This window comes from Nerophis ophidion, linkage group LG17 (assembly GCF_033978795.1).
Source record: "Nerophis ophidion isolate RoL-2023_Sa linkage group LG17, RoL_Noph_v1.0, whole genome shotgun sequence".
NCBI lineage: Eukaryota > Metazoa > Chordata > Actinopteri > Syngnathiformes > Syngnathidae > Nerophis > Nerophis ophidion.
Window position 1 is genome coordinate 6,854,719 of NC_084627.1, and position 11,859 is coordinate 6,866,577.

Genomic DNA, 11,859 nt, shown 5'->3' on the forward strand with positions numbered 1-11,859 from the left:
TGTTGCTAGTAGTGTAGTAGTAGTAGTATCTTACATGTTGCTAGTAGTGTAGTTGTAGTATCTTACATGTTGCTAGTAGTGTAGTAGTAGTATCTTACATGTTGCTAGTAGTGTAGTAGTAGTATCTTACATGTTGCTAGTAGTGTAGTAGTAGTATCTTACATGTTGCTAGTAGTGTAGTAGTAGTATCTTACATGTTGCTAGTAGTGTAGTAGTAGTATCTTACATGTTGCTAGTAGTGTAGTAGTAGTATCTTACATGTTGCTAGTAGTGTAGTAGTAGTATCTTACATGTTGCTAGTAGTGTAGTAGTAGTATCTTACATGTTGCTAGTAGTGTAGTAGTAGTATCTTACATGTTGCTAGTAGTGTAGTAGTAGTAGTAGTATCTTACATGTTGCTAGTAGTGTAGTAGTAGTAGTAGTATCTTACATGTTGCTAGTAGTGTAGTAGTAGTAGTAGTATCTTACATGTTGCTAGTAGTGTAGTAGTAGTATCTTACATGTTGCTAGTAGTGTAGTAGTAGTATCTTACATGTTGCTAGTAGTGTAGTAGTAGTATCTTACATGTTGCTAGTAGTGTAGTAGTAGTATCTTACATGTTGCTAGTAGTGTAGTAGTAGTATCTTACATGTTGCTAGTAGTGTAGTAGTAGTAGTAGTATCTTACATGTTGCTAGTAGTGTAGTAGTAGTAGTAGTATCTTACATGTTGCTAGTAGTGTAGTAGTAGTATCTTACATGTTGCTAGTAGTGTAGTAGTAGTAGTATCTTACATGTTGCTAGTAGTGTAGTTGTAGTATCTTACATGTTGCTAGTAGTGTAGTAGTAGTATCTTACATGTTGCTAGTAGTGTAGTAGTAGTATCTTACATGTTGCTAGTAGTGTAGTAGTAGTATCTTACATGTTGCTAGTAGTGTAGTAGTAGTATCTTACATGTTGCTAGTAGTGTAGTAGTAGTATCTTACATGTTGCTAGTAGTGTAGTAGTAGTAGTAGTATCTTACATGTTGCTAGTAGTGTAGTAGTAGTAGTAGTATCTTACATGTTGCTAGTAGTGTAGTAGTAGTATCTTACATGTTGCTAGTAGTGTAGTAGTAGTATCTTACATGTTGCTAGTAGTGTAGTAGTAGTAGTAGTATCTTACATGTTGCTAGTAGTGTAGTAGTAGTAGTAGTATCTTACATGTTGCTAGTAGTGTAGTAGTAGTAGTAGTATCTTACATGTTGCTAGTAGTGTAGTAGTAGTATCTTACATGTTGCTAGTAGTGTAGTAGTAGTATCTTACATGTTGCTAGTAGTGTAGTAGTAGTAGTAGTATCTTACATGTTGCTAGTAGTGTAGTAGTAGTAGTAGTATCTTACATGTTGCTAGTAGTGTAGTAGTAGTATCTTACATGTTGCTAGTAGTGTAGTAGTAGTAGTAGTATCTTACATGTTGCTAGTAGTGTAGTAGTAGTAGTAGTATCTTACATGTTGCTAGTAGTGTAGTAGTAGTATCTTACATGTTGCTAGTAGTGTAGTAGTAGTATCTTACATGTTGCTAGTAGTGTAGTAGTAGTATCTTACATGTTGCTAGTAGTGTAGTAGTAGTAGTAGTATCTTACATGTTGCTAGTAGTGTAGTAGTAGTAGTAGTATCTTACATGTTGCTAGTAGTGTAGTAGTAGTATCTTACATGTTGCTAGTAGTGTAGTAGTAGTAGTATCTTACATGTTGCTAGTAGTGTAGTTGTAGTATCTTACATGTTGCTAGTAGTGTAGTAGTAGTATCTTACATGTTGCTAGTAGTGTAGTAGTAGTATCTTACATGTTGCTAGTAGTGTAGTAGTAGTATCTTACATGTTGCTAGTAGTGTAGTAGTAGTATCTTACATGTTGCTAGTAGTGTAGTAGTAGTATCTTACATGTTGCTAGTAGTGTAGTAGTAGTATCTTACATGTTGCTAGTAGTGTAGTAGTAGTATCTTACATGTTGCTAGTAGTGTAGTAGTAGTATCTTACATGTTGCTAGTAGTGTAGTAGTAGTATCTTACATGTTGCTAGTAGTGTAGTAGTAGTAGTAGTATCTTACATGTTGCTAGTAGTGTAGTAGTAGTAGTAGTATCTTACATGTTGCTAGTAGTGTAGTAGTAGTAGTAGTATCTTACATGTTGCTAGTAGTGTAGTAGTAGTATCTTACATGTTGCTAGTAGTGTAGTAGTAGTATCTTACATGTTGCTAGTAGTGTAGTAGTAGTATCTTACATGTTGCTAGTAGTGTAGTAGTAGTATCTTACATGTTGCTAGTAGTGTAGTAGTAGTATCTTACATGTTGCTAGTAGTGTAGTAGTAGTAGTAGTATCTTACATGTTGCTAGTAGTGTAGTAGTAGTAGTAGTATCTTACATGTTGCTAGTAGTGTAGTAGTAGTATCTTACATGTTGCTAGTAGTGTAGTAGTAGTAGTATCTTACATGTTGCTAGTAGTGTAGTTGTAGTATCTTACATGTTGCTAGTAGTGTAGTAGTAGTATCTTACATGTTGCTAGTAGTGTAGTAGTAGTATCTTACATGTTGCTAGTAGTGTAGTAGTAGTATCTTACATGTTGCTAGTAGTGTAGTAGTAGTATCTTACATGTTGCTAGTAGTGTAGTAGTAGTATCTTACATGTTGCTAGTAGTGTAGTAGTAGTATCTTACATGTTGCTAGTAGTGTAGTAGTAGTATCTTACATGTTGCTAGTAGTGTAGTAGTAGTATCTTACATGTTGCTAGTAGTGTAGTAGTAGTATCTTACATGTTGCTAGTAGTGTAGTAGTAGTATCTTACATGTTGCTAGTAGTGTAGTAGTAGTATCTTACATGTTGCTAGTAGTGTAGTAGTAGTATCTTACATGTTGCTAGTAGTGTAGTAGTAGTATCTTACATGTTGCTAGTAGTGTAGTAGTAGTAGTAGTATCTTACATGTTGCTAGTAGTGTAGTAGTAGTAGTAGTATCTTACATGTTGCTAGTAGTGTAGTAGTAGTAGTAGTATCTTACATGTTGCTAGTAGTGTAGTAGTAGTATCTTACATGTTGCTAGTAGTGTAGTAGTAGTATCTTACATGTTGCTAGTAGTGTAGTAGTAGTATCTTACATGTTGCTAGTAGTGTAGTAGTAGTATCTTACATGTTGCTAGTAGTGTAGTAGTAGTATCTTACATGTTGCTAGTAGTGTAGTAGTAGTAGTAGTATCTTACATGTTGCTAGTAGTGTAGTAGTAGTAGTAGTATCTTACATGTTGCTAGTAGTGTAGTAGTAGTAGTAGTATCTTACATGTTGCTAGTAGTGTAGTAGTAGTAGTAGTATCTTACATGTTGCTAGTAGTGTAGTAGTAGTATCTTACATGTTGCTAGTAGTGTAGTAGTAGTATCTTACATGTTGCTAGTAGTGTAGTAGTAGTAGTAGTATCTTACATGTTGCTAGTAGTGTAGTAGTAGTAGTAGTATCTTACATGTTGCTAGTAGTGTAGTAGTAGTAGTAGTATCTTACATGTTGCTAGTAGTGTAGTAGTAGTAGTAGTATCTTACATGTTGCTAGTAGTGTAGTAGTAGTAGTAGTATCTTACATGTTGCTAGTAGTGTAGTAGTAGTATCTTACATGTTGCTAGTAGTGTAGTAGTAGTAGTATCTTACATGTTGCTAGTAGTGTAGTTGTAGTATCTTACATGTTGCTAGTAGTGTAGTAGTAGTATCTTACATGTTGCTAGTAGTGTAGTAGTAGTATCTTACATGTTGCTAGTAGTGTAGTAGTAGTATCTTACATGTTGCTAGTAGTGTAGTAGTAGTATCTTACATGTTGCTAGTAGTGTAGTAGTAGTATCTTACATGTTGCTAGTAGTGTAGTAGTAGTAGTAGTATCTTACATGTTGCTAGTAGTGTAGTAGTAGTAGTAGTATCTTACATGTTGCTAGTAGTGTAGTAGTAGTAGTAGTATCTTACATGTTGCTAGTAGTGTAGTAGTAGTATCTTACATGTTGCTAGTAGTGTAGTAGTAGTATCTTACATGTTGCTAGTAGTGTAGTAGTAGTATCTTACATGTTGCTAGTAGTGTAGTAGTAGTAGTATCTTACATGTTGCTAGTAGTGTAGTAGTAGTATCTTACATGTTGCTAGTAGTGTAGTTGTAGTATCTTACATGTTGCTAGTAGTGTAGTAGTAGTATCTTACATGTTGCTAGTAGTGTAGTAGTAGTAGTAGTATCTTACATGTTGCTAGTAGTGTAGTAGTAGTAGTAGTATCTTACATGTTGCTAGTAGTGTAGTAGTAGTAGTAGTATCTTACATGTTGCTAGTAGTGTAGTAGTAGTATCTTACATGTTGCTAGTAGTGTAGTAGTAGTATCTTACATGTTGCTAGTAGTGTAGTAGTAGTATCTTACATGTTGCTAGTAGTGTAGTAGTAGTATCTTACATGTTGCTAGTAGTGTAGTAGTAGTATCTTACATGTTGCTAGTAGTGTAGTAGTAGTATCTTACATGTTGCTAGTAGTGTAGTAGTAGTATCCCACGTGTCCATAAAGGGAATAAGCGGTAGGAAATGGATGGGTATTGTATTGAGCGGATATGCGTGACCTGGCAACGTCCAAGTCACATGACCTGGCAACGTCCAAGTCACATGACCATGCGGTCCAGTCACGTGCTAGCATGAAGCCGGAAGTGTCAGTTTGAGTGTCAACATGCTACCAGACGTAAGTTTCTACATGTTTACTTTTATAAAAGTGTCCTTTGGCCGGAAACACGTGCAAATGTCCATGTTAGTTGATATATTTCAAAGTCGCTAAATAATAATAATAATAATGATTGCTATTATTATACTTTAGCTCGCTCAGACTGCAAACGTGTAATGTTCACAGTTGGAATCTTTGTGATTCTTCTTATTTAATTAAGTGGCTTTTGGACGAGACGTTTGCGTGTAAATATCAAATATCAATCATCGACAACTGTACTGTCAAGCAGTGCTGACATTATTCATGTGGACATCGAAGATTAATCGGGTCGTTTTTGATGAATCGCTGTGAATGACTTGATTGCGTCATTAAAAGCGACTTGATTGCGTCATTAAAAGCGACTTTAAAAGTAGTCCCCAGTGTTTTGACACCAAGCAATTGTAAGTCAGAATGTCAGACAGAGACAAGTTTGTAATGTACTGGAATGCACGTCATTGAAATGTTGTCTAACACATATTCCATCCATCCATCCATTTACTACCGCTTATCCCTTTCGGGGTCGCGGGGGGTGCTGGAGCCTATCTCAGCTACAATTGGGCAGAAGGCAGACAACACTTTATATGTATACATATGTATATATATATATATATATATATATATATATATAATAGATGTCTGTGTTTATCTGTAAATAAATAAATGTAATACTGACATATAATGTGAGTTGTCCTGCACTCTCAGGACGAGGAAGACGTGTCTCTGTTTGACGCCCAGGACGATACAGGAAGTCGACCTCCCAGGAACACACACACCAAGTCAGTCAACACTTCACTGGCCTAACTAACTCTTAGTCCAAGGTCACCTTGTGGCCAATAATGCCATGCTCCTTCTTCACCTTGCACATGATATCACACACAAGTAAACACGCTGCAGGACTGCTTGTATCGCACATGATATCACACACAAGTGAACACTCTGCATGACTGCTTGTATCGCACATGATATCACACACAAGTAAACACTCTGCAGGACTGCTTGTATCGCACATGATATCACACACAAGTGAACACTCTGCAGGACTGCTTGTATCGCACATGATATCACACACAAGTGAACACTCTGCAGGACTGCTTGTATCGCACATGATATCACACACAAGTAAACACTCTGCAGGACTGCTTGTATCGCACATGATATCACACACAAGTAAACACTCTGCAGGACTGCTTGTATCGCACATGATATCACACACATGTAAACACTGCAGGACTGCTTGTATCGCACATGATATCACACACAAGTAAACACTCTGCATGACTGCTTGTATCGCACATGATATCACACACAAGTGAACACTCTGCATGACTGCTTGTATCGCACATGATATCACACACAAGTAAACACTCTGCATGACTGCTTGTATCGCACATGATATCACACACAAGTGAACACTCTGCAGGACTGCTTGTATCGCACATGATATCACACACAAGTGAACACTCTGCAGGACTGCTTGTATCGCACATGATATCACACACAAGTGAACACTCTGCAGGACTGCTTGTATCGCACATGATATCACACCTATCCATAGTTGTGTATTTGTGCTGAAATGGGAGTGATGTCATATTACGGTATCGGGACACAGCTATTGATAGTGACATATTGACTAGTGTGTGTGTGTGTGTGTGTGTGTGTGTGTGTGTGTGTGTGTGTGTGTGTGTGTGTGTGTGTGTGTGTGTGTGTGTGTGTGTGTCCAGACATCCAGTGGCGTGCTTCTTCCACGTGTTGTTCCGAGTGTGTGCCCTCCTGCTCTACTTGTTGTGTGACCTACTCAGCAGCAGCAGCTTCATCGCCGCCATGGTCGCCATCATGCTGCTCCTGTCATGTGACTTCTGGGCAGTCAAGGTGACACACGTGTGATGTCATGTGATGGTCATGTGATAGTCATGTGTGGTCAAGTGGCGGTCAGGTGACAGTCAAGTGGCGGTCAGGTGACAGTCATGTGATGGTCATGTGGCGGTCAGGTGACAGTCAAGTGGTGGTCAGGTGACAGTCAAGTGGTGGTCAGGTGACAGTCAAGTGGCGGTCATGTGACAGTCATGTGATGGTCAAGTGGCGGTCAGGTGACAGTCAAGTGGCGGTCATGTGACAGTCATGTGATGGTCAAGTGGCGGTCAGGTGACAGTCAAGTGGCGGTCAGGTGACAGTCAAGTGGCGGTCAGGTGACAGTCATGTGATGGTTATGTGGCGGTCAGGTGACAGTCAAGTGGTGGTCAGGTGACAGTCATGTGATGGTCATGTGGCAGTCAGGTGACAGTCAAGTGGCGGTCATGTGACAGTCATGTTATGGTCATGTGGCGGTCAGGTGACAGTCAAGTGGCGGTCAGGTGACAGTCAAGTGGCGGTCAGGTGACTGTCATGTGATGGTTATGTGGCGGTCAGGTGACAGTCAAGTGGCGGTCAGGTGACAGTCAAGTGGCGGTCAGGTGACAGTCATGTGATGGTCATGTGGCGGTCAGGTGACAGTCAAGTGGCGGTCAGGTGACAGTCAAGTGGCGGTCAGGTGACGGTCATGTGATGGTTATGTGGCGGTCAGGTGACAGTCAAGTGGCGGTCATGTGACAGTCATGTGATGGTCATGTGGCAGTCAGGTGACAGTCAAGTGGCGGTCAGGTGACAGTCATGTGATGGTCAAGTGGCGGTCAGGTGACAGCCAAGTGGCGGTCAGGTGACAGTCATGTGATGGTCAAGTGGCGGTCAGGTGACAGCCAAGTGGCGGTCAGGTGACAGTCAAGTGGCGGTCAGGTGACAGTCATGTTATGGTCATGTGGCGGTCAGGTGACAGTCAAGTGGCGGTCAGGTGACGGTCAAGTGGCGGTCATGTGACAGTCATGTGATGGTCATGTGACAGTCATGTGATGGTCAGGTGACAGTCATGTGACAGTCAAGTGGCAGTCAGGTGACAGCGCAGGTGTGACATATGAGGTGTGCTGTGCAGAACGTGACGGGCAGGCTGCTGGTGGGTCTGAGGTGGTGGAACCAGGTGGACGAGGACGGACAAAGCCATTGGGTGTTTGAGTCCAGGAAGGTGAGATCACATGATCCACCACTAAGACCTAAGACCTGTGCTGACATGGTGACCTCGGTCTTGGCAGGGGACCAGGAGCGCACACCTTTCTGACTCGGACTCTCGCATCTTCTGGCTGGGACTGATCGTGTGCCCGCTGGTGTGGGTTCTGTTCGCCTTCAGCGCCATCTTCCAGCTGAAGATCAAGTGGCTGGTGACATTCTTCTTCTTCTTCTTCTTCTTCTTCTTCTTCTTCTTCTTCTTGTCGTTGTTCTATTTGTGCTGGTTGATGTTGTTGTAGCGGTTGTTGTTGTCATTGTTGTTGTGGTGGTGGTGGTGGTGGTGGTTTTCATTGTATTGGTTGTTTTTGTTGTAGTGGTTGTGGTGGTGGTGGTTGTTGTCCCACTGAGCAGTGTGTGTGTGTGTGTGTGTGTGTGTGTGTGTGTGTGTGTGTGTGTGTGTTGGTGTGTGTGTGTGTGTGTGTGTGTGTGTGTGTGTGTGTGTGTGTGTGTGTGTGTGTGTGTGTGTGTGTGTGTGTGTGTGTGTGTGTGTGTGTGCAGCCGGTGGTCCTGATGGGTGTGGTGCTCCAAGGAGCCAACCTGTACGGGTACATCAAGTGCAAAGTGGGAGGGAAGACTGACCTGAAGAACATGGCCACCAACTACCTGGGCAGACAGTTCCTCAAACAGGTGATTATTGATTATTGAACCACTTATAATATGTGCCATTTTTTGGTAAGGACCTCTCTTTTACATTTCCTTTCTTATACAACTCCAGTCAGCAGATACAATGTCTACACATATGATATCAGTACTTAGTGCAGTAATCAGTGAGGCACTAAGTACTGTTCAAGGATCAAAACGTTTGTCCTGCATGGTAAAAGTTGTCTTTATACTTTGGAATTCATTTCAATCTAAAACTGAAGCGCCACCAGTTTCATGATCAATCAAATAGCACGACTGAGATGGACGACAGAAAAGATATCATACTGTGTGTAAATATCTTGACAAATATGAGATGGTTATATGAGTAAAGAAGGTGAGGCAGCAGCTCACACATTCTCATACTTTCTGTGACATCCAGGAAGAAATGAGCTTGAAAAATGTCTCAACTATAATCTAGTCCAGGGGTCGGGAACCTTTTTGGCTGAGAGAGCCATGAAAGCCAAATATTTCAAAATGTATTTCCGTCAGAGCTATATCATATTTTTTTAACACTGAATACAACTAAATGCGTGCATTTTTAAGTAAGACCAACATTTTTAGAGTATAATAAGTCTCTTATTCTTTTTAATAACATTGTTATTCTGAAGCTAACCAATAATAAATAAAATGTCATATCTGTTGGTCATATTTTTGTTTGGCTATGTGCTGTTTGTCCTTTGGACTCTTTAAGTTCCTGTTTTTTTCCACTTCCTTGTCTGGTTTCCTTGGTTACTCATTTTGTCCACCTGTCTCTGGTGGACAAAATGCCCGCTCACCTGCTTCCCGAGCACTAATCAGAGGCAGTATTTAAGCTCGTCTTTGCCAGTCAGTCGCCCTGTGCTGACTTGTTTCATGCCTTGCCTTAGTTTCGTGCTTCATGCCATGCCAAGTAAGTTTTGTTTGATTTATGTTCTCATCCTGTTTATGCGTTAGCTTTGTTTTTTAGCCCAAGTTGTGCCTCCGCTCTGAGCGATTTTTGTTTGTATCTTTTTTTAGTTAAAATAAATCATGTTTTTACCTAAATGCCATGTCCTGAGTGGTCCGTCGGCCTTCCTGGGAGAACGACCCTGCAGCAAGCTGCAACCCCCCCATCGTGATATAAAATACTTCTTACCATTAATGCGACTTCTTGAACAGGTGCGGTAGAAAACGGAGGGATGGATATAAATGCATGAGAATGTTTTATATTTTGCACGTTATTTTTAACACTGTGATTACCAGCTAAATTATTCATGATTATGGTGTTAAGCGATGTCAGCTAAGATTTATCTGAGAGCCAGATGCAGTCATCAAAAGAGCCACATCTGGCTCTAGAGCCATAGGTTCCCTAGCCCTGATCTAGGTGAAGGAGCCCAGAACTGTTTTTATTGCAATGTTGACAAAAAAAGGGGAAAAGAGAACAAACATGGGGGAGAAAAAGAAACAGAAATGTTGACAATATTTCAGAAACCTTACAAAGTATTAAATCCATCATGTGTTATAAAAGTGTATAAAATGGAGTAAATGAGTTATTGTGATGTAGACAAATGTCATATTTTCACCAATTTTCCCAGGAGATATTTAGAAATCAAATGTTGATGTTCCTCTTGTCTGATGATCAATGAAAGATAACATCAAACATTATGTCACTTCTGGTCCCACCTTCCCTACAAATTAATGTTCAAAACAACTTAAAACCTGACGTATAATATTCATGTATATCACCTCCAGATATCACTTATCGGCCTCCTTGACTACTAATAATCAGTATCAGTATCAGCCCTCATTTCCTGCCTGCTAGACACCTGTGTTTTGTTCCACAGGCTCTGTCCAAAGAGGAGGAATCCTAACATCAGAAAGACATTCCTATTTGAAATCCCCTCGTCCTCCACATAACTTATTTCCATTTTAAAGAGGCCTGGTGGTCCTGACCTTAGTCAAGCAGGTAAAAGTCATGTGACGTACATCATCTTGTCTGAAACTTACATCAATAAATAAGTGACATTTCACCATCAATGCTGTTTTGTCTTCCTCAGTCTAATCATGCTTGTGTCAAGTTATTGTTGCAGATACAAAATAACACTGACCAGAACTTTTTTTTGTCAAACTAGTGTAGTTTTTATGTTCTGGGCTGGCTATAAATAATACAACTTGAATACAGAAGAGGTCAATGTAGGTTTTGATATTTCAGTTTTATTATAAATGAGGATTCAAAAACAATTAACATTTTGAAACAAAGTGTCTTTTTTGGTGTTGGAAAAAACAAACACACACACACACACACACACATATATATATATATATATATATATATATATATATAGCCAGTGACAAACGGAAAAACAGAACAAAGCTGGTGATTTTCAAAGTAAAAGCGGAGATAGGGGTACCTTCCGTTCATTCTATTTCCAATTCTTAAATGCAAATCAAAAAACACATTTCGGGCCATTTTTTTTTTCTATTTTCATTTCTGAAACAAAAGTTGGACAACTATTTAATGAGCCTTTTTTTTCAAACAACAACAAGGACTCCTGCTAAACAAAGGTGTTAGCGTTATGCTAAAAACATACTTAAACGCAAAGGAAAATGGAAAATACTGCTTCCGGTTCAATTTGTCATCACACAGAAACAAGCATGTTTGCATTTTGGATGAACATATGTTCCATGTTTTGAAAAATAAAAAACAACATAAAATCCAACATTTTAATGAAAAATCAACCTTTTTTGTTTGTTTTAAAATCTGCCGTATATCTTGAACATGTTTGGGCTGAAAACAAAGTTTCGTTGTACTTGTTGCAAAGACAATAAAGACCTACCTTCATGTAATAAAAATGAAAAAAACGGCTCTAATTTGTTTTGATTTGCATTTCAAATTCGGACATAGAATGAACGGAAGTTACTTTGTGCTGGTGACTCTGCTCAGATGTCTTAGTTTTAGTTGTAGACACTTTGTGCTGGTGACTCTGCTCAGATGTCTTAGTTTTAGTTGTAGACACTTTGTGCTGGTGACTCTGCTCAGATGTCTTAGTTTTAGTTGTAGACACTTTGTGCTGGTGACTCTGCTCAGATGTCTTAGTTTTAGTTGTAGACATGGATGGCACAGCGAGGACTGACATCCACGCACACGCTAACTAATTGACACACGTCACGGAAGTAGTTCCGGAAGTAGTGATTTTAAAAGACAGAACTTGTATGGTGCGTGATCAAATCCCGTTTTGCTTTCACTTTCGTGTGATATGTGTATGTATGTGTATCGTTGTGTCATGTTTAAAATCATTTTCAGTGTGTGTAGGGCTCCAAATACATTGTACACATTGATACCGTACTATCCCTGCTTTTGTTTTGAAAATACAACTTCCGGTGTCACACTGAGAAATCTTCCGTTTTGCTCATTTTTCAGGTTCTGTTTACTGAGCAGCTTCGGTTGTTTTCTTATGAAA

At 39.5% G+C, this 11,859-nt stretch overlaps 1 protein-coding gene across 1 annotated transcript; it reads left to right on the top strand.

The window, feature by feature from the left end:
* Window positions 1-4,557: 4,557 nt before the first annotated feature.
* Window positions 4,558-10,435, top strand: tvp23b (trans-golgi network vesicle protein 23 homolog B (S. cerevisiae)). The gene is made up of 7 exons (XM_061875961.1): window positions 4,558-4,687; window positions 5,408-5,481; window positions 6,427-6,574; window positions 7,668-7,757; window positions 7,825-7,950; window positions 8,297-8,425; window positions 10,243-10,435. Exons 1-7 carry the CDS (start codon window positions 4,676-4,678, stop codon window positions 10,267-10,269), a joined length of 606 nt encoding a protein of 201 aa, XP_061731945.1. The 5' UTR covers window positions 4,558-4,675; the 3' UTR covers window positions 10,270-10,435.
* Window positions 10,436-11,859: the final 1,424 nt, after the last annotated feature.